General features: G+C 46.3%; 1 protein-coding gene across 1 annotated transcript; it reads right to left on the bottom strand.

The window, feature by feature from the left end:
• Nucleotides 1–445: 445 nt before the first annotated feature.
• EMILIN3 (elastin microfibril interfacer 3) lies at nt 446–24,865 on the bottom strand. The gene is made up of 4 exons (XM_079980583.1): nt 24,308–24,865; nt 14,140–14,262; nt 6,587–6,834; nt 446–5,575 (listed from the first exon to the last, which is right to left on the bottom strand). The coding sequence occupies exons 1-4, from the start codon at nt 24,505–24,507 to the stop codon at nt 3,681–3,683; spliced, it is 2,466 nt and encodes an 821-aa protein (XP_079836709.1). The 5' UTR covers nt 24,508–24,865; the 3' UTR covers nt 446–3,680.
• Between the last annotated feature and the right edge of the window lie 3,045 nt (nt 24,866–27,910).

Genomic DNA, 27,910 nt, shown 5'->3' with positions numbered 1-27,910 from the left:
GTACTGGGTCTACACAACTGAAAACAATGCTCATGCATTCAGCTAATTTGGATTTTGGTTCTTAAGGAACTGATCCCTAGATGGGAATGTCTGAGAAGCTGCAGGAAGAGGCATCTTGCAGGTTTCAAGGAGCAGCAAAGATGTCATTTTCACAAGCGGTGAAAATGTTGGGCAGTGGTTGCACGCAAAGAGCTGTAGATACTGTAACTGCTGTGAACCTACACCTGTTTATCCATATATAGCAACCCACATATCCCACCAGCAATCTGGAAAACAAACTCTAGACGGGTGTTGTTTGATTTTCTCAGTAACTCAAACCTCATGTTTTGTAGGTGGGGGTTTTTGTGTGTGGCTCTTTATGTTTAGAAGATACAGTAATCCAATCTTGGAAACCTTGGTGAGAGTCTTTCTCCCTCCTGCCCAACAGTACAAACAGTCATTCAACTTTTACAATCTGAACAAAATGTACAATATCTTAAAAAAAAAAAAATACAAACTGTACTGAACAGGATCTGTTACCAGCATTGGCAGAAACCCCATCAGGACCAGCAACTGAATGTCAGAGTCTTTCTTCAAAAGTGACACAATGCCCTGTTTCTTGAAAGCAACCACAGAGTGATTTAGTCTTTAAACTAAGAAAACAGATAACTGTGAAAAATGTTGAAATATTCAAGTTCCCGGCTAAGAAATAAATGCAGACATTAGCACCATTGCTGAGAGATAGTCACATAACCATTATTTCTCAAACTCTGCTCACAGAAAACTCCCAACCAGAAGTCTACAAGAAATAGGTTGTAGATTAGGATAGTTTCTGATTTTTGTGATACTATTTAAACTCCTATTTTAAATGAGTTTCTTCTTTTAGGATTTGCATAGCCCGTCTGATCTCTATCCCACATTTCAAACTGGTGCCCAGTTTATATGTAATATGGGCCTATTGGTGAAACACCAGTGTAGGCATCCAATGCACAGCCTGTCACATTTAAATGCACCTGCTGTTGTGCTGCCCTGTATGCCCATAGCATTAGTATGGTAGAGGGGCAAATTTCTTTCTCCTCACGCCTGATAGGGCCAGAGCTACCATTAGGCAAAGTGGGGCAGTTGCACACAATGGATGCTGGGGGTAATGTCTTGAGCCAGCCCCACCTGCTGTACATGGCTCTGCTAATATGTGGGTTTTGGGTGACGCACACAGTAAGTGGATTGAAACATGACAGGGTGTATATGAAATCTTCCCATGGATAAACTGCTTCACCATCTGAGATGGTTACGGGTGCAAGTTATTTCAGTAGAGCTTTTATTTCTCCATCTCTCAACATGCAAGAACCCCAAGCCGAGGTTCTGAGGAGGTTGGGATAGATATAAGAAAGCACTTTGTGAAATGAGTCAATTGCAGAGTCCATCGTCGCAGCATTCAGTGATGGCCACTGACTTATAGAACTTTTGAATAAAGGGGGAGGTTAGAAAAAAACAAATGATGCTTCCCTTATTAGAAGCATGATGCCTCTGGATGCTGGGGAAAATTTGTGAGTTTCCTATGATATAAGGTTGGCCACAATTGAAAACAGAATACTGGGCAGGAACTGGGTTGGAGAAGCTTTCGTCCTGCTCCTTTCCCTTGGAAAACTCACTTTTTAGATTTAAATCGGAACAAACAACAATCCCTGGATTGCCATTGCCATTTGTTCCATTTCAGCACTAATTATCGGGTTTCCCCAGCGAAAGTCAGCCGGGCAAAATGGAGGTGTGGCTAAACCCTCAGTTCCTTGAATGAGAATGGAATTTTCATCAATGGAATTCATTTCAAAGTAGACGTGTTTACCACCTAGCTGCCATGCTTGAGGGTAGAGGTTATGAAATAGAATGGGTAGCATTAGGAACCCTCTGAATGCTTAATGCTTTGTCTAAAGAAATACTGACATTTTTAAAACAAAAAACAAAAACCTTTGCAGTTGAGATGGTGACAAATGAATAGCTTCCCTTGAACATACTCCAGATCCAGTAAGAGATCCTCACCCCGCCCCCTCATGCCACTCACATACTGGGCTAGAGGAATGATCATTGATCATTTCAAGGACATTCTCCCTTTGGTACAGGGAGCTCAAGTTAAAGCAGGTTGGACCTGGCAAGCTGGTGAAATGAATCCAAATGATGGAGGCCCCTCACAATGTGCTGCTACTTATATGAGCACCTGCTAGAAGTCGACTTTCTTGCCCATCCCGTAAGGGGAACATAAGAAACTGCCTTAATACTGCATCACATGTGCGTGCAATGATTCACAGTGCTTCTAGAGCACTGGGGGCTGCATCCAGTGCTAGTCATATGCAGAATAGACTCACAAGAATGAATGGACCTGACTAACACATTCATTAATTTCAGTGGAGCTAATCTGAGTAGAATTTAGTGTTCAAGAGTGTCCCTGAAGAGGAACTTTGTTCAAAACAGGTTGGTCTTTTATCTTTTGACCTGCATGTCTCCCTCCTTCCTTCTCTACAAAGGCAGGGAGTGATGATAGCATAGCGTTCCTACAGCACCATATGGAGAAGTTCATGTGCTTCCTTCTGCTAGTCTCTAGGCTTACAGGAAGCCACCTAAGGGCCAGACTTGATGGTACATTAGCTTCATATTTGTGTTCTTCAGTGCAGGTTTAATGCAATGATTTAGCACAATCCCTAGGATCAGTGCCTCCGTGTGGGAGTGGGAAGGTATTAACCCTTTGTCTTCCAGTTAGGATCGAGTTTCCCATGTCAGCAGTTTGCTCCCCTTTTGCTTCAAGGGGAGAGCATTTCCCCATTGCAGATTAGCTGGGGGATCAGGCAGAACTATGGCCTCCCCCAGGGACTGAATCCAGATCAGGTGTCCTATGCATTTATGGACACAGATATGGAGCTACCTTGGTGGTGCATTCAGGTGGTGCATTCAGCCTGCCCCCCACTTCTTTTATACAAAGCGCATTCTGCACCCACCGTGCTTGAGAACAACAACTGTCAGAAAACTGTCCTGAAATTCGTAGCAATGAATGCAATGGAGGAGAAGATAGTGAATATAGGGCGTTCTCTTCCTGGATGCACCCATACAATACCTGTTGATTTCTGAACTGAGTGTTCCTTATGCTTGTATCAATCAATGCTGCCATGAAGAATTCCAGTCCAGGTTTTGTACACATGTATAATACGGAAGTGGGGGAAAGTCTTAGCTAAAACCAAAGTGTTTCTCATAGCTGGCAGTATTGCTTAGAATGGTCCCTGAACCAGACCTTTGCATCGAGTAGATAGATATAATGGCCAAGAACCGATTTTCTTTGCCCCAGCTCTTAAATAGCAGGTTTTTCATTATTCCCAAAGCAAATAATCCTATAGATAGGTCTGTCTCCTCTCCAGTTTCTTCCTGAACTGAACCGCATATTGGAAATGTAACCCAATGTGACCCCTTCTATGGGAAGGCACTTTGCTACATACGTACAGCTGCTAAATTATCCACAGAGAATACAGTAATGGCAAATGTACAGCTTAAACCGTAGCGGGAAAATGTCGTTCTTCCGGGGGTGGAATGAGAGATGGGATTATAGCAGCTTTTAAGATTTAGTAACCTCCCCACCCCGCAAAAATAAAACAAGATCCTGGTATCATCACATTGGAGTCTGCATGATATAAGTTAGTTGTACTTTGGGCTTGACATAGCTAATGCTGGTTGCCTTGCAGCTTGGTTTCTAAGAGGCTGATGTCTTCAGCTAGTTCCGTGACTTTTGCCTGGCAGTCCAACAAGTTATCTTTGAGTACAGTTATTTCCTGAGAGTGGGCAGCTAAGGTTGCATTCATATGGTCCATGTAGCCCCACATACTTCCTGCGTTATTTTCCAGCTCACTTTTGATGTGGTCCAGGCTTCCCGTTACCATGCCCAGTCTACCACACATGTCCTCCACCTGGGCCACACGGCCATCAAACTGGAGCACTTCCTTCTGCAGGCCATGAGCCACACTCTTGCAGTTGCTCAAATCACCGATGATTCTGGACTTGAGCCTTTCAAGGTCTCCTTTTAGGTTGAGGACTCGCTTGTTGCTGAACAGAAGCTGGGAGCCTTGGTTGTTGATCTTCTCTTGAATGGAGTGGACCTCGTCTTCTATCTTGCGCTCGCGCTCGTCCAGAGAGGAGTTGACGTGGAGCACCGTGTCCGAGTACTGAGAAACAGAATCCTTCAGCCCAGTTAAGGACTTGCTCATGGTGTTCAGGTTGATCTTCAACAGAGTGATCTCACCTTGCAAGGACTCAGCTGCTTCCTCTTCAATCCGCCTCTGGATTTCCAGGATAGTAGCATTAAGTTTCCGAAGCAGGTCAGAGTTGCTGTCCATTCTGAGCAGTAAATCCTGGTTCTTGCTTTGGCAGTCCTCAATTTCTGTGCGAAAAATATCTACGTCTTTGGAGGTGGCCATGCAACCCAATGAGCATGTGCTTTCTAAGGTAGTCAGCCGACTCTGGAGTACTTCCAACTTCTCATCTGTTCCCTTTCTTATGATAGCAAGCTCCCCTTCCAAGAGGGGCATTACAGCCCCATCTATTGCCACTGTGGAGCTGACATTGTTCACATCTCCTACAATAGTTATAAATCTCTCCTCCAAGGTTCGCATTTTGTCCTCAAACAATGTCCTTGTGCCATCCAGCTCTGACCCCAACAGACCTCTCATGTTGTCCTCTACACTGGAGCAACAACTTCCCATTTCCCTCTCTGTAAAATTCAGCCTGGCTTCAAAGTCCTCAAAGCGCCCTTCAACTATGTTCCCCAAGGTAACAGTGGAAAGTTCATTGTCCAACCTGGAGTGTAGATTCTTCTGAGACTCAGAAATACTGTGCAAGCCCTTCTCTAGGATATCCATCCGCTTGGTGAGGTAGTTTAAGTTGCTACAGCAGCTTTCCACAACCGTCAGCCCTTGGATCTGGGTTTCCAGCTGGGAGATCTCCTTCTTGATTTCCAGTTCTTTTCCATCCAGGGTCTGCTGAAGACGGAGATTGGCAGCTTTCTCTTCCTCGCATTGTTGCTGGACTTCCTTGATCCGGTAATCACATGTGCTCTGAATGTTCACCAGCTTCTTCTCAAAGCCATCCAGCAGCTCCACCCGCAAATTGCTAAGCCTGCTGTCCACATATTCTTCTAGCATATCAATGGAGGTGAGAGGAGAAGGCCGGGCTGACTCCAGCAAGTGTTTGATCTGTCCATCGTGGTCCAGCACCATGCCGTGCACCTCGTCCAGCAAGTTAGTCTTGGTTTTCAGTGAATCACTCATCTCAGTCACTTTGCTTAGGATCTCACCCACTGGTGGATAAGGGGAGAGGTCTGCTTTGTCTGCGGCATCCACAATCCCATCAGGAATGACTCCAAACCCCATGGTTGAATCAGGCACACTTGGGCTGTTCATCAGCGATCCAATCATCTTACTGGTGTCCTCCTGGATGGCAAGCCGCAAATGGTCCCCCAGGCCATTCACCATGTTGTGTAGGGTGTCATAGGACTGTGAGAGACGTCTGATTTCATCCTCTAGCCGATCTAGTCGGTCTCCAAACAAACTAGGCATTTTTCGACCTATAAACAAGAAGAAGCAAACCTCAGTTATAATCATAGAATCATAGAATCATAGAGTTGGAAGAGACCACAAGGGCCATCGAGTCCAACCCCCTGCCAAGCAGGAAACACCATCAGAGCACTCCTGACATGTGGCTGTCAAGCCTCAGGGCACAATTTCCCTATCCGAGGGCATGTTCAAGTGGCGGCTGCCTAGACTTTCCAGTTCATCACAAATGAAGAAAGTTACTTACAAAATGCTTATAAACCTACTGGAATCAAGCTGGACCCACACTTAGTGTGTAAAGCACATGTATGAACAGCTCTGCTGGATCCCGTCAGTGGCCCATCAAGTCGAACATCCTGTTCTCACAGTGGCCAACAAGATGCTTGTGGGAAACCTGCAAGCAGCAGCTGAGCACAAGACCACTCTCCCTCCTGCAGTTTCCAGAAATTCAGAAGCGTCACTGCCTCCAGCCATGGAGGCAACCCATAGCCATCATAGCTAGTAGCAAGTTTTGCACATCATCCACACAGTGTTGTCCTCCTCAAATGCTGGTATGTGTCCTTGAACTGCAATCCTGCTTGCCTGGATGGAGGATAAAGGTAATCTGACTTTTCCATTTGAAATGTAGCCTACTGTAGATAAATATGCACCACCTCCATCAATATGCTCACTGTCTCCAGTCACCCAGCCCATCATTGGAATTTAGCCCCAGTAAGGTTATTATTGAGGCAATATGAACTTTGGTCCTCAATCATCCCCTGCGGCATGGCTTTTTTCAGGCAGCACTCAGTTCTGGCACCTTTCAAGTGGGTGCAATTGCCATTCTAAGAGAGCAAGAGAGGTGTTCATGGTGAGTTCCAGCACCTCTTCTTCTAGAAAAACAGCATTGCCCTGCAGGGAGCTTCTTGATGGGTGAGAAGTGATCTTTATCTGCATCTTTAGCCCATGAGCTTCCTGCGTCATACATGCCATTGGATTCTGTTAATGGAACTCAACAGACAATCCTAAATGAAGCCACGACTCACCGTAGTGGTTCTTTTTTGGTCCTGGAAATGAGTCCGCATGAATTTTGGGGTGAGGGGGAACTCTAGGACCTGGGAACATCTTCTGAGTAGGAGGCAACTTAGGACTGGGGTGCTGGGGAAGAAGCCCTGGCTGGTCAGTGGGACTGTCATGACATCCTTCTCCCATGAGGCCTGGGCAGCACCTCCACACAATCTCAGTCACTGTCTTGTAGCCAATCTTGTACCTGGGTCTGAAGAATGTGCGGTACCTGAAGGAAAGAAGGCAGAGCAAGATTAAGAGCTTCCGTAATGTGTAGGTCAAGAAAATCTTGGCAGCACTCACGCAGAATTTGCATCAGTGATAGGTAACACATGCATAAAGTGTGCACAACTGGTAATTTATATGTATAGAGCAAATTTATAAATAATTACAGTAATTTGTATAGGAAAATGATATCTCTGCTCACATGGAAGCATCAGATAAGCCTGCTGGATCAAATCAATGGCCCAGCATTATATTATGGGAAATTGTTTGTATATTAGGAGAAATTTAAACTAAAAGGCTGGTGAATTTTCAGGAGGGCATTTTTTTAAAAAGAAAAAAATGCAACCTGATTTGGAAATGTGGAGGACTGATTTTAAGGATGGAGAAATGCGAAACTGAGATAAACTGAAACTGATGGATGCACTCACCCCTATCTATTTCTGATCTCTTCTCAAGCCCTCTATGATTCTCTGCGGGGGAAATATATCTGCCTCTCCACCCTAAGCTGCCCATGATATTAAATCTTAAAAGTGCTGACTTTTAGCACTAGAGGGCAGCAGCTGCCCAGCAGTTGTATGTCCTGTCTGTACTATCACTCTTCTGATCCTTTGCCCAGGGAATATGGTAATGATAATCTTTTGCATTTATAGTGGAGAATCTCAAAACACTCTAAGAGGTAGTACTTAATCATCTGGGATTCATAAACCAGAGGTTGGGGAAAGCAGCTTAAAGAGAAATATGTAATCCCCAGATAAAAAGATATGCAGGTACATAGATATGTCTTTAAATGCAGGGATTGTGTGTGTATGTGTGTTTAATATTTTATTGATTTTGAATTATTGATTTTGTCCTCTGAACTCAATTGCACAGCTACATAGGTGCATGTAGCTTACACATAAAGCCTAACACATTTTACACTGCTTAGGGAAAGGAATGTGATCTACAAAGGCAGAATGAATTTTTATTATTTCGGTCACAGACCAGTTCCAGCCCACATACAATGTCAAGGAAGTCATAAAACACGATAGGGATACATTTGAAATTGCAATTAGGTATAACAGGGACAATACAGATATAGCAACAGTTAAAAAATATATAAATTAAAACTTAGTCACTAACATATAACCTAAAATTATCATTTAAGGCCTTAATCATTATGATAACACAGCTTGTTCCCTAAGTTTTATGGCAATCACACAGAATTTAGCTACCCTTAACGTGATCTCAGGATCCTTGTCCTCTACCAGGGATTTTAGATATTGAAGTTCGGATTCATTTGGAGATTTACAAAGGCAGAAATGACACTTAGTCCAATATGAAAAACTCCACTGAGCTCAGGCATCAAGCAACATTAATCAGCACTCCAGAGCCATTTTGGTATTTAAGTTGCACTGATTATTCAAAAGCTGCAGGCCAGCTTTAAAGGGCCAATCTAACAACCAGAACTTAAAATTTGCAGCAGCAGCAAATAAATGAGTTAAGGTTGTTTGGGGTTTTAGTCCTACTCACGTACACATTTAAAAAATAAAAAATAAAATAAAATGAAGTATTTTAAAATGCAGTGGGCTTCCACAATCATGTGATTCTATGATTCTATGTACTACAGTGGACATTACAGTGAAAGCATCCAAGCACATCACCTGATGAGTGTAATAACAAGCGATGAGCTTTGTCTTTGAAACAGCTATCACTGATCAAAGCAGAGCTTTTCATCTCATGTAACATGACTTCAAAACACTGTCATATTTTCCTGCGAAGGCAGCTCATGCGCTCAGCTGCCAGACCTTGAGTGATAGATCACCAGGTGTCATGACACTGCCAGAGACATCCTAAGCTGAGAAGCCCCACTGCTTTCAGTGAGTGTTACCTGCCAATAAATCAGTTTAGGATCATCACATTTATGATTTATATTCATGTGAGAATCGGCCCTTGAAGATGCATAGATTGTAACATTCGTGGACCTGTGTATGCATATTGCATATATACTGAAGGACTGGGTCTCCTGACCCTAAAAGTGCTTGTGATATATGATTGGAACCGATTATATCTGGTTCTGATATGCCAAGGACACATGGAAGTGCCACCAATCTCAGAAGTTTTTTTAGGGGGGTTGCAGCCTGAGCAGCCTTTTATCTGTGGAAGCCCCTAAACTGTGGAATTTCCTCCTCACGGAGGTCCATCTGGTACCTTCATTATGCAGTTTTTGCTGTCAGCTGAACATGCAACTGTTTATTCAGCCCTTTGACCCCAAGATGCATATTTTTAGGACCAACACTCTGTTGTTCTGCTTGCAAATTGTTTTAGTCGATTTTGATATTGTATCCTTACATTGTTCTAACCTGCCCTGGAACCTTGAGGTGCGAAGGGCAGGTAAGAAATCTAAAATAATAATAATAATGTGAGTTGATCCAATTGGTTCCAGGTTGGACACAAAACGAATCAGCTATGCGGTTCCTTGACAAGATGCCTCGAGCCAGATTATACCGCGCTCCTTGTTGTCACACATGCATATTTCATGCTATTAAGCTAATTTTTTACATATCTGTAAGGCTAATGGTAATCCTCTAGAAAATGCTGTGGATTAGGTTGGATGTAGCCCTGATCGGATGCACAACATTTCATTCTTTTCAGGAATTAAGTGGTGCTGGTTCATGATGGAAATATGACCACTTTGTCACACACTCATAGGCATCACGGCTTGGCTTAACCCACTACATTTCAGTGCTGATTTTGTCACAAGAATTACCGCCCCGCCCCACCCCCCATCTGATGACTTTAAAAGGGGATTATTAGACCAATTTGTGGGAGGGGTGGGATAAGGCTATTAATGGCCACGAGTCATCCAGAATCAGAGGCACCAAACCACTGTCTGAAGACAAGTCACTGGTGAATAATAATAATAATAATAATAATTTATTATTTGTACCCCGCCCATCTGGCTGGGTCTCCCCAGCCACTCTGGGCGGCTTCCATAAAAACCAAAAATACACTAAAATATCACAGATTAAAAACTTCCCTGAACAGGGCTGCCTTAAGATGTCTTCTGAATGTCAGGTAGTTATTTATTGCTTTGACATCTGATGGGAGGGCGTTCCACAGGGCAGGTGCCACGACCGAGAAGGCCCTCTGCCTGGTTCCCTGTAGCTTTGCTTCTCGCAATGAGGGAACCGCCAGAAGGCCCTCGGCACTGGACCTCAGCGTCCGGGCAGAATGATGGAGGTGGAGACGCTCCTTCAGGTATACTGGGCCGAGGCCGTTTAGGGCTTTAAAGGTCAACACCAGCACTTTGAATTGTGCTCGGAAACGTACTGGGAGCCAATGTAGGTCTTTCAAGACCGGTGTTATGTGGTCTCGGCGGCCGCCCCCAGTCACCAGTCTAGCTGCCGCATTCTGGATTAGTTGTAGTTTCCGAGTCACCTTCAAAGGTAGCCCCACGTAGAGCGCATTGCAGTAGTCCAAGCGGGAGATAACTAGAGCATGCACCACTCTGAACATATGAGAAAGTGCTGTTGGACCCATGTCCTGCTTTTGGGTTTCCCATACAGTGGAACCTTGGTTCCTGAACTTAATCCATTCCGGGAGTCTGTTCGAAACAGTTTGGGAACTAAGGCGCAGCTTCTGATTGGCTGCAGCAGCTTCCTGCAGCCAATCAGAAGCTGCGGAAGCCGGGTGTTCGGCTTCCAAAGAACATTTGAAAACCAGAACAATTACTTCCGGTTTTTGGGAGCCAGAACGTTCGAGGTTCGCTGTATTTTTAAAAATTAGTTTTATTTATTAAATTTGGATACCGCCCTATACCCGTAGATCTCAGGGCAGTTCACAACATAAAATCACAACATAAAAAACAGAAAATACATAATAAAAACAAAAAGACAACCCAAGAGACTCCTGTTCCACAGCACATTTAGAAGGGTATCAGATGTCAATCAGCCCAAGGCCTGGTTAAAGAGGAACATTTTCGCCTGGTGCACTAAGGTGTATACTGAAGGCACCAGCTGAACCTCCCTGGAGAGAACATTCCACCAATGGGGAGCCACTGCAGAAAAAGCCTGGCCTTGTGTTGCTGCCTTCCAGACCTCTTGCGGAAGAGGCATATGAAGAAAGCCCCCAGGTAATGATCTCAGGGTCCAGGTAGATTCATGTGGAGAGAGGTGGTCCTTGAGGTATTGCAGTCCTGAGCTGTTTAATGCTTTATAGGTCAAAACCAGCACTTTGAATTGGGCCTGGAAACTAACTGGCAGCCAGTGCAGTGGGGCCAGGACCGGTGTAATATGCTCAAACCATCTTGCACCAGTGAGCAACCTGGTTCTACACTAGATGAAGTTTCTGAACTGTTTTCAGAGGCAGCCCTACATATAGGCATCTGTTGTCAAACAGGTTTGTTGGACAGCCCTTCCACCTGATCCAGCAGGGCCCTTCTTATGTAATGTTCCTATGATAACTGTTTGCGGTGATGTGCTTAGGACTGGATGAGTCGTTGTTATTTTTCCGGTGAGCCACTGGACATTGGAAGAGGCTCCTTCTCTGGCAGCCCTCTTTTGGGAAGCTGCCACAGAACTCCAGGCTGTACCAGAACCTGCCATAAATGTCTGTTTGTTGTCTCTGTCATTGATTGAGATGAGTGGGATTGGAGAATGCAGGCCCTTACAGATTATGGCTCCCTGCAGAAGCCTCCAAGTTACAGCGGTAGTTTAAAAAAGAAAACAACTCTGGTGTGCATAAACCCGCTTGGAAATCTTGCTGAGTCCAGAGAAAGCTGCCCAGCTGAGCCACTGTCAACAACAACATTGGCGCGAGCCATCAGCTTGGCTCTCTGCAGACATCTGGGCCACTGCCCACCTCTCTCTCTTTCTCTTGGCAGGGAGTCAGGCTTGTAAAGAGAGCAGAACCTTTTGCGGGTTAAAGGGGGAAGGCAGTTGGCATAGAGGTGCCTCGGCCGTGCCATGTTGCCCTTAAGTGCTGCTTTCACTTGGAAAGGAGGCTGCTTCTTTTCAGGAAAAAAATGTCCTTTCAAAGTGCAAAAAACTCCACTCCACATGTCAGCAACAGGAAGTATTTATTGCAGCTGGATAAACAGTTACCAGTGGCCCTGGTGGCTGGAAAAAGCTACATCTCTTTCTCAGTCTTCCAAGCTATGTAGAAAGTTCAACTGGCAGGACTCGCTTGGTTCGAAAAAACATCCTTTTAAAAAATACCCTGTGCTTGTTATGAAAGGGTGGAGATGGTGGTGCCATGGTAGTAGGACTTTGGGGCAGGAGCCCAGGGTCCCACTCAGGAGAATGAGCAAGAGGGCTCAAATGCAGCAAGGCTGGCTTGAAGTAAGTGAACACGTTCCCTTTTAGAGAGACTCACTTCTCTGTAAGACTCCAGAGTCTAAAATTACCTAACTGGCCAGGGTAGAAAGACTGCCATTTCCTTCTTCAGTGGGTTAATTAATTGGATGTATTGTAGACAAACTTCTATGCCCAAAAGGTGGGATATAAATAACAGTAGTAATAATAATAGCCAAATGGTTAGGAAGCATGCCATATTTACATATAACTGCCCAACCAGAGGTGGTACAGATGGGCAACTAGAAGTGTTTAACTTGTCTTGGATCTGCTTTTCTCAATCAACTCCCTCCATCTTTAACACAATCAGACAGAAACTATCTTGTCCCAAACTCTCCCTAAGGAAAAAAGGTAAAGGACCCCTGACAGTTAAGTCCAGTCAGGAACGACTCTGGGGTTGCGGCGCTCATCTCTTTACTGGCCGAGGGAGCCGGCGTTTGTCCACAGACAGTTTTTCCAGGTCATGTGGCCAGCATGACTAAGCCACTTCTGGCAAAACCAGAAACGCCATTTACCTTCCCACCGGAGTGGTACCTACGTATTTATCTACTTGCACTTTGACATGCTTTTGAACTCCTAGGTTGGCAGGAGCTGGGACCGAGCAATGGGAGCTCACCCTGTTATGGGGATTCGAACTGCCAACCTTCCGATTGGCAAGCCCTAGGCTCAGTGGTTTAGACCACAGTGCCACCCACATCCTACAAACGCTCCCTAGACACTTTGAAAGCCATTTGGAGCTTGGTAAGTCCCTATCAGAGCTTTGCATGTTTTACCCCTATCCTTGGTCTTGCTAATGAAATGCATCTGTTAGAAGCCTGGCCTTAAACAAATTTGCTTGGAAATAAGTCCCACCAAGTTCCAAGGGACTTATTCCCAAGCAAGTGTGTATAGGATTGCAGCCTTAAATATGCAGTACTGAGTTGATACATTCACATTCACAGCTCTGTTGCCATTCCTTTGTCTAAAAATATAGAATTGAGAAGTGCCTTTCTACATACGGAAGACATTGCCTGCTCAATGAAGGACTGTATTCCACCTGGTCATAAAAATGGTGACGTTAACACCTAAGATGTTCTCCTAACTGTGTTTTCTCTTGCGCAGGCAGAAGCACAAGAACTGCTATTGAACCCACCTCTGATAGCACTGCATGAACTCTCTTGTGCAAGTGTTTGTGGAATGGTGCTGACGGCTATTTTCCTTCCACTCACGGTGCTTTGGACCTACTCCACAGCATGCGAAGGATTTATGCTATATTTGGGTGAACTTCCAAGAAATACACGGTCATGCTGAGCTGTTTTTGGACTCTTGGCTAGCATGGGCCTTTTGCTGGAAACAGGCAAGCATAAGAACCCTTCCAATTTTTAAGCTTGCGCTATACAAGAGCACTTCTGTCACTTAAATATATGACATGGGAAATCAAAACTCCCAATGGGAGCATGGGAAGCTGCTGCCTGGTTTGCCCTAAATAAAGCATCACATACCACAAGCAGCAAGTGTCAGCTGTCTGTCTCTGTTCAATGGTTTTCCATTGCAAGCTCTAAAGTCACTCAATCAATCTTGTCAACCACAATGAGAATGGTGCATAGGCAGTTCTTAAGCACTGAATGATGAGAATTCCACTCCCAAGGTCCCCCAAGTCCACTCTTAGCAATTAGTTTACTAGATTTAACTTCTGTGACATCATAGCAGCTAAGCCAATGGTGCCTAGAAAGGTTACATGTGGCACATTTGCTCAACAGGGCCCCCCTGTGGCAGCAAAGAAAGCAATGGCCAGACAGGCAGAGAAATAAGGGGAGGAGATTTGATAGGAAAATGGAAAAAATATGTTCATGCGTGTCAGACATCTGCTGCTACTTATTATGACGTTTAATCCACAGGAGTTGCTATGGAGGCAACCGCTTCCTCTAACCATGTCAGAAGATGCTAATAGTCCTCTGTAGTCCCCACCGTGCTACAACTGCAACCCAACATTTACTTACAGGACTTTCCCAGGACACTTGGGTCCCCAGCTGCACTTGTGATATTCGGCTTTCACGTAGCTCTCTGCTCCATCCTGAAGGGTGCAAGTTACATTCCTCTGCACCACATACGCACAGTAGCTCCTGCATTTGAAACAAAGCAAGATTTGGTCAAACATCTGGTTGCTGGATCTGGTTCCCAAACCCCTTCCAAAAACTCCAGGCCAGGCATTGCCTGCAATTGCCCACTTATTTGCCGGGTGATCTCTCCAGCTAAAGGGTTCTCTGGGAATAACCAGTTCACTGATGCCATACCACCGACCCAAAGAAAAGGAAGAGAATGGGTGCTATTCAACTAAGTTTTACTCAGAGAGGACCAACTGAAATCAATGAGCATGACTAAATTAGGTCCAATAATTTTTTGTCTACAGACTTAGCTGACTACCGCACCATGGAAAAAAGAAATAATGTTTGTTCTTGTTAGTTGATGAGTTGCATTGAAAGTCACACCCAGCTGCAGAAGCATGGGGCTAAATCATCTTTTGGCTTTTTATGGTTCTATGCTTAAGCAATCAAAGGCAGGCTAGATTCTGCATGAAAGGTCACAGTGAGGGAAGACTGCAGGTGTATAGTGCTGGACAGATGGAGACTTGAGACAGTATTTCAAACCAGCGTTCTTGGATGCAAACAGAAAACATATGGGATATGATGAGAAATTCAGGATGCGGTGAGTAAAAGATGGCAAAACTGCAAAGGAGGATTAAAGACACAGGGCTGTAGCAGATGGTACCATGAGAGGAGAAAGAATTCAGGGATCACGGGAAAAGATGGGGATAGTAGGTCCCTGTGACATGGCAGATGGGAAGAGATGAAGCTCAGGATGTTGAGAGTGGAGATATTATTCAGAGGAAGGTGTAAGATCTCACTGGAAATGTCAAATGTAGTAGTTTTGTTTCTAGTAGGCAGCGATGTAAGAATAAGGGACAGGTCTCCTGTTTGAGATCTCATCATTTGAAAGGAAATGCTAATACAGTCCTTATCAGACCTGATACATAGTGCATCTGACACCTGAGGATTTGAAATACAGGAAATCTGAAATGTGAGGGTTTGACATACAATGTTATCTTCTGAAATCCATTGCAATCCTAGTTAGGAATACTGGAGCAACCGCTGTAACAATTTGCCAGTGGAATGCCATGTGTTTGCAATTTGATAATAACGAAACTCAGTTTAAAAAGGAAAAAAAGGAAAGGAAAATTGGCATGCATAGCAAAGGACAAGGGGAAAAAATCCTGAACATCTCTTCGGCATTAGAAAGTGCTGCAAATCTTTAGTGGATTTATTGGGGGATATTGAGTGCGGGAAGTTAGCTAAAAGTTTATATATATAAAAAATGCCAGCGGGGTTCATCCACTGTTGCCAAAATAGATGGGCCTTTTATGAGATCCACTAAGGCAGTTCTTACACACTTATACAAACCTGCATCCACCAAACGGAAAAAATATACTCCCAAATCCAAAGTCCACACAATAGATTTGAAGCTTAGAGGTTGAACTCTTAAGATACCCATATAAAATGAGTCTGGGTGAGATTTCCCCCTCCTGACATTTTTTTCCAACTCTAGTCCATTTAAAATTGGTCCCAGCATTTCTTACAAAAGTGTAAGTTACAGGCTTCACCAAAGAAATGTGGTGGGCTTCATATAACGACGCCATTGCAAAGAAAGATGTCCACTATGAGTGGGATAGTGGAGGCTGCTGTACTGGGGACAAAAGGATGCTGATTGAAGACAGGAAAAGAATGGAACAAGGGCATCCCCATCTCCATTGAGAGTCTTACTGTTTAGGGTTTCAGCAAACTGGCTATTCCCTTCTGCAGGATAAACATTGTACAGTGGTACTTCGGGTTACAGACACTTCAGGTTACAGACGTTTCAGGTTACAGACTCCGCTAAGCCAGAAATAGTACCTTGGGTTAAGAACTTTGCTTCAGGATGAGAACAGAAATTGTCCTCCGGTGGTGTGGCGGCAGCGGGAGGCCCCATTAGCTAAAGTGGTACCTCAGGTTAAGAACAGTTTCAGGTTAAGATCAGACCTCCAGAATGAATTAAGTTCTTAACCCGAGGTACCACCATATTCTATTCATTCCAATTTTCTGCTTCCTCCCACCCCACAACAGACAACCAACAAACTTGACTGCATTTTCACCATACATTTGGAGCAAATGGCTTCCCCCATAGAATCCAGCAAACCCAAGTGTGTTAACCGTAGCTGTGTTAGGGGTAAACTGTTGTCCCTGGGAATCGTTGGGAGAAGTCATGTGCTTAAAATGTGCTTTAAGCCACTGTTGTTACTCAACATGCTCAGTCCTCATTGAGCTAGTTTGGGGAGAAAGGTTTTGCTCCATGTGTGTGTGGAGAGAGAGTGTTTGGGTTTGGGTTTTCTTAACTCTTGCAAACCTTGGGGTTTCTTAACATTGTCAATACTGCCTGCTTTCTCCTCAGTGACCTCATTGTGGCTCCATGTCTGTCAGTGCTCACCACCTGAGCTTGCTGTTAGAGGGAGTGATAGAATAGACAGATGGAATGAACAATCTTCACATCTGCTCACTGCCACAATGAAGGCTCACTTGTGCTTTTTATCTCTCCACAAATCAACTCATTACACTGCAAGTATAAAAGTTTCCAAGGAGAGATAGGCAGAGAGAGAGAGAGGAAGGAAGGAAGGAAGGAAGGAAGGAAGGAAGGAAGGAAGGAAGGAAGGAAGGAAAGGTCAGGCTCTCATGCTGCATATGCTGAGCCTGGACTTTTCATTTTATGTAGTCCAGGCACTTTTCAGCTGAAACAGCACTGGAGGGAGAATGAGAGCGAATGAGCACATGCCTTGAGTGGCTGGGCTCAACAGGTGACAAATAGCTCCAGTCAACTATAGAATCCGCAGCCAGGCTCAAAGGGAGCGTCTTTGTCTTCCGTAGCACCACCCACAGGAAAGATGGGACACTGAGTAAAAGACGACATGATGGGGATGGTTACAGGATGCAGCAGGGCACTCAGGGGCCCTTTTAGCGTGGGTGTGCATACTAGGCATGAATGCCCCAAAACAAAACACAAATACCATCTGTCGAGAAGGAAGAGTGTGTTGATGCATTCTACTTCACACAAGGGATGGCTGGAGCTGGGATCACTTGCATTTTAAAGGAGAAAACGCCAAAAAGTGCATGGGCAGCACATGTGCTATTTTTATTTAGTTAGTTAGTTATCCCTACAATGTATAAGCTGCCACGTACAGTGTAATAAAAATAAACCAATTTACAATTGCATCCATGTCCAAGTACACTCCAGATGCTGCTGGAAAACAGCTCCCATCACAACCTAGCCAGATGGGCAGGGTATTAATAAAAATTATTATACATTATTATGGCTATTAGCCATGCGGGCTTGAGCTGATAGGAGCTGGAATCCAGTAACTTCTGGGGTGTCCCAGGATCCCCATCCCAGCTGTAGGAAGTAGCCCTTAGCTCTGACAGGCAGCAGATAAGACCTCGTGTGTCCCAGGGTAAAAGAAGACTTTCAGGGAACACAGGAGGTTCAGACTACTGGTCACCAACTGAATTCTTCTCAAAAGCCCCCAAGCAGTGCAGAAAGACAGGAGCCCACCTCCACTATTTTACCCCACTCCAACCAAAATGACTGGTATTATTTGCTAAGAACATAAGGAGAGACTGGCAGATCAGACCAAAGACCCGCCTAGTCTGGCATGCCTAAGAGATGCTCACAAGCAGGACATGAGAAATGGAACCACCCCAAGGCACTTTGCTGCCTGGAACAAAGATATCATACACTCTGTTCCACATACAAAAACGGATCAGACTGATCGGGCTGCACCTGAGATCAGCAGGTTAGTTTAAGGGGTGCAGGGTAGGGCAGGGTAGGTGGCATACACAGTCTGCCCTGTCACAGAAATTATATTTTTCAAAATTAAATGTGTTATAGTACAGTAGCATCCTGCACCAGTTTATGTAGTTTGGCATATAAGTGGTAAGGGTCATGCTGGACTCACTATGATTCCCTCATCGGTAAAAGAGCAGTGCAGACCCAGGGACTGATTGGGCACATGATGGTTTGACAGACCAGTCACAGCTGACCCCTATGAAAGCTCCATGTATGCGCACACACACACGCGTGCGCGCACACACACACACAACCTATAGTCCACCAAAGCATGTAGACAGGGCTGGGAAATATCAGGTTTTCAACATTATGAAAACAAAGGCGCATTGGTCTTGGTCCTGCTCCCACAATGCACTGGCGTGAAGCCCCCACCACTCTTGTTGGCACCCAAGGCAGGGGCGGAGGAAGGGTGTGTGTTGGGTGCAGGCCACCCTGGGAGTCACCGCTAAGGGACAGGGTGACAAAATACTGGGCAGCACTCACCACAGGGCCTGCAGCACACCTGAGCCATGTGTCTCTCCTGGGAGAGACACAGTGGCTTGGGTGTGTGCAGGCTCCATGCTGCCCAAACAGTCTGCCTGCTACCTCTCCCCCAGCTGTAGGGCGGCTGAGTGGGAGGAGGCAGGCAGACTCCAGAGGCCCCACGGTGTGCCCTGCCCCTATGGGCAGCTCGCCCTGCCCTCACCCCACCCCTATGGGCGGCTTGCCCTGCCCCCAGGCGCCCAAGTGGCTTCCTCTGCCACTGACCCAGCATGCAGTGGGCAGAGGAAGGAGTGTTGACCCCTGCCCCATGAGGCACCAGGGTGAAGCCCCCGCCACTCCCCCCGCCGCCTGTACCTGATATACTGCCAGGTCAAGACACCATTGCGGTTCAGCCCTCAAACCAGTGCTGGACAATGTATTGCCCAGGCTTACATGCAGACAGTGGGCCTTCAGTGCAGGCTGTTCCTTCCACATGGCTAAGAGTTCATTTCGCTCCCGCTCTTGTAACATGAGATATATAAGTAATTGAACTGAGGAGTGGAGACCAAAGAGTAGGAGAACCCCACACTCCACAATGTTAAGTTCTCAGAGATGCAAAAGGAAGTAGTGGCAACCTTCAGTATGCCAGGGATCTGGAGCTAAACCAGGCTTGGATGTTATGCTAGGTAAAGCTGGATTTGTTGACCTGTGTAAATTATGCAAATCAAGTCCATTTGCATATATTTGCTTCATAACTTTAAGTTAAGCTTCTTGGCATGCAAGGTATGGCCAGTTTGCCACCTCACATCCTTCTGCACAGCTCCTTGAGGGCTTCTTGGTTTTTCTAAACCCCACAGTAGGAATGCTGAATACGCACACAACCCCTGATTGTGTTGTATGCTGCACCATGGTGAATCCAGCCCTGGGGTGAATGTACTCTTGTATTCTGTAAAGCACCATGCATGCTGATCGTGTAACAACAAACCACGTAATCAACAGCAGTACACTTGGATATGCTAGGAGCCATAGTCCATCAACAAATGGAGGACCACAGGCTCCCTGCCCTGGTTCTATGACCTCAGTGAGTTGCAGATGGTCAGAGCAGATAATACTGGCATATATAGACCATGGATGTGTAAAACACCTACAAATGTCCAGTCCCCTTGCAACAATATCCTATTTTTCTACCTCAAGAAGAGCTCTACTCTTTGTCCTCCACTTGACTAATGGACATCAAATTTCATCCAACTTGGCCCTGCTTTCTCCTTGTTGGCACTGCTACTTTGGCTGTGTATATTACATCGTATAGGAAGGGGAGAGTCGGGTAAGGTGAGCACACAAAGCTCATATCATTCATTGGCCTGTCTGGCCATTTTGTCTGCTTTGATGGTTTCCGCAAAGGTCAGCTTCTCCTCAGTTGTGGCTGGGGATAGCCAGCTGTTTCTTTTCTTATAGAAAGTCATGCTTACTTGAAACCATGGACTTAATATTCCAATCCTTTGCACACTTACTGCAAGGAGACTTACTTCCACAAAAGCATGCTTGGGATTGTTGCAGTCTAAGTGTGACACTTTATGTGGCGAGACACTCTGAGCCTTTAGGAGGTTAGCTGTTACAGCAGGAGACAAGATGTGAGGCTTACCAGCAGACTTGATGTACAGCTGGAAATGGAATATGAACACAAGAATAATATTATGATAGTTGGGTAGGACAGAGGGAGGGCATGGATTCCAGTGGACACCCTCATGCAGTTCCCAGCCGTTACCCACAGCTTACACGCCTACAGTCTGCTCATATCCCATCTATGAGTATATTGTCTGCTGCAGTTTGAAATACAATGTAAACTTCTCAGTGTTGAAAGGATCAGGGAGGAAATCATGGTGTCGTGGTCCAGGGTCACAAGAGGTTGAAGATGTGTTTCCATATCTGCAGCGCGGTTCCTGTCTCCAGCATCCTAGAGCCATTTAATAAAAATTAACGGGGAGCCTTTTAGCCACGATATGCTCTGGACCTAAGTAGTCAGGAACACTGAAAACACAAGGTGCTTCTGTTTCAAGAGAACGGTGGGCAAGTCCTGTTATGCATAATGGAACTTCAAGGAAAGCACAGCTTAAGTCATTCCGAAAGATATGAGAGCACTCCAAATTATTTGCCCACATATTTGCACAGAAAATAGTAGATCTAGTTGAAAAGCAACACATGGAGATCTGAACCCATTGTTGCAGTGCATCCCCAATTATTATTGTTGTATACTTGTAAAATGATGATATGATCAGGGCTTCTTCTTTTTCAGCCGGAACTTGCCGGAACTCAGTTCCAGCACCTCTCAGGTGGGCACCATTGCCATTATAAGAGAACAAGGGAGGTGTTCACGGTGAGTTCCAGCACCACTTTTTCTATAAAAATAGCAGTGAATATAATCTTAGGCTGTATACTCTCAGAAGGGGTGTGGCTGTTGACCGTCATGAATGGACCCTGCATTTCCGAATTTGCTGCTACACCACTGGGAGGAAGTGCGCTCCCAGTGACCACTACTGCAGTCTAGGACAGAGTCAAAATCAGAAGTCTCGGGGTGAAATTTCATTCCTGATCTTATCAAGCCCCAGCAGTGAGGTGGGCCACTCCAAATGCACACTCCCTCCAAATTCACCCCCCGCCATCCACACAAGACTTAAGAAAAGCTCTGCTGCATCAGACCTATGTCAGCATCCCATTTCCCACACTGCCCAAGCAGATACTTCCAGGAAACCCACAGCTTCCTCCCCCCCCAACCCTTGCAGTTGCCAGCAGCAACTGGTGTCCATTGACATGCTGCCTCTGCACACGGGTATTCATTGATTAGCCTATCTTCCATGGCTTTCTCTAATCCCCCTTTAAGCCATATAAGCTACCACCATATCTCAGGGCAGGAAATTCCATAAATTAATTCTGTGCAGTTTGCCTAACTTGGTGAATGCCTTGCCATTGGGTGACCCCACATTCTATGTACTATGGGGGAGGGAGGGAGGGAGGGAGGGAGAGGAGAGGAAGAGAGGAAGGCAAGAAGCAGCCCTCTTCCAAACCACAATTTCATATCCTTCAAAGAACTTACTGTCCGGCCTCTTAGGCAAGTCCATACCTCTCAGTCTCCATCCCAGGATGTTCACTGGACGTTTAAGGAGGGCAGGGGGTTATCCTCTGACTCCATTTCAGACCCTTTGTGACTATTAGTCAGGACTACCAGCACTTCTGCCAAGTTTTCTACACGATGAGCAGCAATTGTTACAAATTATTACATGGATTTACATGCCAGCGATAATGTACAGTGCCTTTTTTGTCTGTAGAAAACTCTGGGTTCAGTTCCTGGCATTGCCAGGTTTCTGTCTGAAACCTGGGAGAAGCACCATTGCAATAATACTGAGCAAATGGACTGATGGTCCAACTCAGCATAAGGCAGCTTTTCTGTGACTACACACCTGGCAGTCTCGGGATGCGATGGGATCTCCTTTGCCAGAGATATTTAAGTAGAAGCTGGATGGCCACCTGTCAGGGATGTTGAGGTTACATCCACACCATACATTTAGAGGACATTTAAAGCACATGACTCCCCCACAAAGATTCATAGGATCTGTAGTCTGTTAAGAGTGCTGCTGGGAATTATAGTTCTATGGAGGGGGAGGTCAAACTACAGCTCCCAAGATTCTTAGCGGGAAACCATGTGCTTTAAATGTACTCTATGTTGGGGATGTGACCTTTGCACACTGCATCACAGATCCTAAATGATCTGGAGGCTAAATGATCTCCAAAGTTTCTTCCAGGCTGATGATTCTGTGAAACCCCCTTGATTTGATTTGACAGTGTGAGACTGTCCTGTCCAGATATAGATAATGCTGCTGAAGTTACTGTGTGGCATAAAAAGCAACAGCAGCAAATGCTCCCAAAATAAACGGCCACTTGCAATTTAATCTTGACTACCAGTAGGTTATTAAGCTAGGCTGGAAATCTCTCCCCACTCCCTGTTCCTTCTGATTCCACTCAGCCCTGAAAGTGCTCTCAGTTCCCCATTAAATGAGAAACATAATGTTGTACCTCACATAGTTGCAAGGAGGAAAACAACGAAGTTTTGAAGCACTTTCCAGCTTAAAATTGCCAAATCAGTGATGAATTGAACTGGTCCTCCATCTATGACTTCACTCAGTTACCCTTATAGTAACTGTAAGGCCAGAATCACCAACCTTTGGGGCACTGCAAACCAGAGAAATAGTTGTGGGTGCCACAGATACACTGAAACCAAGCACAACCGATTCTATTTGCTATGCTATAATGCTGCTTTCATGCCTAATTTAATCAGAAGAGGGAGCGGCAGGAGCGGCAGGAGCGGACCCCATGAGCACCACGTTGGTGACTTCTGCTTAAACAATCAGTGGGACCTTCCTTCAGGACTAGGGCTGAGTGCACACTATACGTTTAAAGCACATTTGAAACACGTTTTTCCCCTTCCAAGAATTCTGAGCACTGTAAGGGGGGGGGGCAGGGACGCCAGGAAACAAATGCATTCTTCCATTGGAATTATCTTGTTCCCATATCTAAAAAAGTAAGTCCAACTCAAGGTTTGCTGCTGCCCTGGATTTGACCGCCTGGATCCCCTCCGCCTTTGGCAGAGAGGCCTGATCCCGGCTAAATGCCCCCTCCAACGCGCTCGCTCCTCCTCCAGCACTGTGCAAACTTTGCCTGGCTCCACCCAGCTAGGAGATGAATTCAGACCCAGGAATTCTGAGAGAGAGAGGTCCTTAGCCAGTCAGGCAAAAGGTTACGGGGCAGCACTGGCTCGAGAAACCACCCTTCCCCACCTGCGGCTTGCAGTTAGACGCCAAAGTGCTCGGCCCGGTGTTTTCACGGCGTGCAGACGGAAAATCTCCCTTTGCTGCCGGTATGTGTGCGAGAGAGGAAGAGAAAAACCATCGGCGATGGATGCATGGGTGGAAGGGCGCGGTTGGGGAGAGAGAAACCTCTCCTTCAGTCCTGCAATCTGCATCCTTCCTTTTCTTTGCAAAAGAAGCTCTCCTGCGCAGAAAGCAAAGCAAACTCTCCGGTAAAGGGGCACCCTCCCCGCCATTCAATGCAGTATCTCCCCACCGACCCACCCCTTCCCTGAGCATTCCAGAATGCTAAAATCCATATGAATTTTTGGCAGATCCGCTTTTCGTGGAAGGAAGAATGGAAAGGGGTGTGTGAGGGAGAGGGGGAAAGGCAACGCTATATACGCGACTGACCAGAAGAAAAAGGCATTTCGATCGAGTCTTTACACCCAGAGGCAGTAACAAGCAACCTCCATCATTTGTCCCACATCGCTGTGCCTTAAATTGGGGAGTGGGAGATCGTATCCAACTAAGTTAGAGCAAACCTACTGAAATTAATAGGTCTATATTAGTCATGCCCACGATTTTCAGTGGTCTACTCTGAGTAAGGCTAACGTTGGACATACCGCATTATATCTATTTATATAGGCATGCATATGTCTGTTTCTATCTATCTTTGCGCACATCTGTGCATACACGCCCATACGTATATCCCTCCAAGGAATTGCCCCGTGGGTGAAACTGCCACAAACCGGGTGCAATTGGCCAGTAATGCCACTGTGCTAGGAACGTCCCTCGGATGAAGAGACCCTCGCCATCCTTTCTCCCCACCCGGGTCTTTTTTGAGAAGAAGAAAAGCGAGAGGAACGGAAGGAAGGAGGGAGAGAGCGCGAGGAAGCTCCGTGAGCCGAAGGAGCGAGGAAGGAGGCGCAGCGCTTACTTGTGCTTCCCCGTGGGCTTTCCCGGCGTGAGCTGGGGGCTCGATCCTGAGGTGTAGAGGTTGTATCGGTTGCCGTAAGGGATGGGCACGGGGTGGCGGTAATAGGTCCCTTTGGCATCGGCGAGGCCAAGCAGGGCGCACAGCAGCGAGATGGACGCGCCAGAGAAAGCTCCCGCCGAGAATCGCCTTGCCCTGTTCATGTTCTCCCGGGAGAGCGAGGGAGATGCGCGGCTCCGACGAACTCTTCCCCTTTTCCCCCTCACCGAGGATCCGCCGAAGGAGGTTTGGCTGGAGCCAGTTTGCTCTTCGCTTTCCAAAAAAACTGGAGGAGGGGGGGGAACCCTTCAGGGGAGAAGATGAGCTGCGCTTTGCTCCTTTACGCAAAGTTCTTCATCCAGTTTTCTAAGGCGCGCGGGGAAAAGATCCTCTCCCCAAACCGAGACTGGCCAGGCGAGGGCGAGGATCTCCGCCCGCTGTTGCAGGAGCTCCGCGCTCGCCAGCCAAGTCTCTCTTTTTGTACCTTTCCTCGCTCTTCGGCTCGCTCTAGTTCAGCCCCGGCTCCCCTCGTCCGGCCGGGGAGAGGGAGGCGGGTCCCTCGTTCCCGATTAGCATAATACTCCAGCCGTCTCCTCCTCCAGCCGGCGGGCCTTTGAAATGCGCACCCCTACCAATCCGGGGGGACGAACCCCCGCAGCGCAGCATCAAACAAATGCCTTCTAAAAAGAGAGAGAGAGGAAGAGGGAAACAAAGGCAGGGATGAGAGACAAGAGAAAGTGGAGACGAGGATGCCCCAGTCAAGGATGCCATCTTCGGGGAATGTTGGCCGGGGGCTGTGCATTTCTTAGGCCTCTGGTGCCCCGATCCAGCACATCTGAGCCGCGTAAACTGCCATGTGCAGCTGGCACCCCAGTAGCCCACAGACAAACAAGGGGGGGGGGGTCTGGTCCAGCATCCTGTTTTTACAATGGCCACCCAGATGCTGGTGGTAAACCTGCAAGTAGGACGCCCCTCCTGGCCTTTCCAGGAACTGCTATTCAGAAGCACTGCTGCCTCCTCCAGCTGTGGAAGCAGAGCATCCCCATCATGGCTAATAGCCTAATGATTGCCAGCCTCAACCTGTGGGTCCCCAGATGTTGCTGAACTACAACTCCCATCACCCCTAGCTAGCAAGGCCAGAGCTCAGGGATGATGGGAGTTGTAGTCCAACAACATCTGGGGACCCACAGGTTGACAACCTAATCCTCCATGAAATTGTCTAACTCTTTTTTAAAGCCCTCCAGGTTGTTGGTCATCATTGCCTCCTCTGGGAGCGATGTGTCACAGATCACACTGGGAAAAGACGCAGAGCTCTTTCGGGGTTTTGCCATCTATTCCTTTTTCAAAGCATCAAAGTAGGGAAATGGGTTGCTCTTTGATGGCTAAGTTCCCCAGTCTGCCATAAGGGATAGGCACTATAGCCAGTGGAGGCTGGTCTACACACCAGTCTCAGACAGCTCTTGCCCAGTCCCTACTTGCCAGGCTTCTTACAGGCAACCAGCCAGAGCATGGCTCTGTCTGTCATTGACTGTGGCTTCACCTACTGCCAGTATTCCTATCTTCAGCCCTACCACTCCCAATGGGCACAAGCCACCGTTGTAATTCCAGTGATCCGATGCCTCCAACCTCATATGCTGCACCACCTGGTTCAATCACCTGCTCTTAGGTAGCACAGCCCGAGAGCCCCACCAGTCAGTGTTAGTGGGAGAGCATTCTGGGCCAGGTGAGCCAACTGTCTGATTCAGTGAACACAACACCTTACATCCTTCTGTCACCTGTGTGGCAGATTAGGGGAGGGCCTGTTTCCATTGACCAGGTCACAGGCCTAGCACACAAGCGACAATGAAGAAGAACATGCATTTTTCTTTTTTAGCTTCTCCAATGTTGTTTCCCACCAAGAGTAAATAAACACAACTAACGCATTTTGGTTTCCCAGTAGTGATGTATGGAAGTGAGAGCTGGACCATAAAGAAGGCTGATCGCCGAAGAATTGATGCTTTTGAATTATGGTGCTGGAGGAGACTCTTGAGAGTCCCACGGACTGCAAGAAGATCAAACCTCTCCATTCTGAAGGAAATCAGCCCTGAGTGCTCACTGGAAGGACAGATTGTGAAGCTGAGGCTCCAGTACTTTGGCCACCTCATGAGAAGAGAAGACTCCCTGGAGAAGACCCTGATGTTGGGAAAGATGGAGGGCACAAGGAGAAGGGGGCGACAGAGGATGAGATGGTTGGATAGTGTTTTCGAGGTTACCAGCATGAGTCTGACCAAGCTGCGGGGGGCAGTGGAGGACAGGAGTGCCTGGCGTTCTCTGGTCCATGGGGTCACGAAGAGTCGGACACGACTAAACGACTAAACAACAACAACAAACGCATTTTGGGGTGTGTGTGGCTTTTATAGAACAGCTTCCAGAATGGATGTGCAGTTTGTGCAGACTGGACCTCTGGTAGATCTCATCTTAAGATACTAAGTGTTAGTAAGAAGCACAGTTGTTTTTCATTCCCATGGATCTAGTCGCCACAAAACGTTCAAAGTGGTAAAATTATCACAATTGTTTGCATACTGACCTGATCTTCTGAACTTTCCCCTTTCCTTGACCCCCTCAGTCCATTTGGAACATTAGATATATTGTTGACTTTGGACCTAAAAGACCTGGGTTCTAGTCATCAGCTACTCAGACCTGCAGTACCTCTCCAATACATCCATAGAGATTCTTGTAAGTGGTGAACACACAATTGTTTCACTGTGTATACAATACCAGCTTAAGACGCAGGTAGGTGATATTTCCCCCACTCAATTTGGATTGAAGCTGGTTTTCGGGAAAATGCAACAAAATGGCCTCGGTCCTGTATACCTGAAGGAGTGTCTCCACCCCCATCGTTCAGCCCAGACACTGAGATCCAGCGCCGAGAGCCTTCTGGCGGTTCCCTCATTGCGAGAAGTGAGGTTACAGGGAACCAGACAGAGGGCCTTCTCGGTAGTGGCGCCCGCCCTGTGGAACGCCCTCCCATCAGATGTCAAGGAAATAAGCTGCTATCCTATTTTTAAAAGACATCTGAAGGCAGCCCTGTTTAGGGAAGTTTTTAATATTTAATGCTGTACTGTTTTTAACATTCGATTGGGAGCTGCCCAGAGTGGCTGGGGAGACTCAGCCAGATGGGTGGGGTATAAATAATAAATTATTATGATTATATAAAATGAAGTTTTTAATAAGAAGCAATGGGGTAGATATGGATTGTGGCTTATGTTATGTGTACACATTTTCCCAAACCAGTGATGGTAGCACACTGGATGTAGAATAAACAGGAGTGCATACGCAGTCTTAAGGTTGTATTCATCTAAGCTCTACCCAGAGCAGACTAATTGAAAATGAATCAACATAAGATGTCCATGTCCATTAATTTCAGTGGATCCACTCTTGGTAAGACTAGCATTGGCTACTGTCCTCAGAAACTGGGACTTGCTCTTGCAAGTAGATATCACACTTCTTCTTTCATGTGTAAATGTGGCCAGTACTCAGCCTCAGTTCCCCAGCTGTCAATGGGGATCACCTTTCAGGTAAGTTGTA

This window comes from Podarcis cretensis (assembly GCF_951804945.1).
Source record: "Podarcis cretensis genome assembly, chromosome: 6".
In the NCBI taxonomy this organism is placed as follows: domain Eukaryota; kingdom Metazoa; phylum Chordata; class Lepidosauria; order Squamata; family Lacertidae; genus Podarcis; species Podarcis cretensis.
This window is presented reverse-complemented; position numbering and strand designations above follow the sequence as displayed.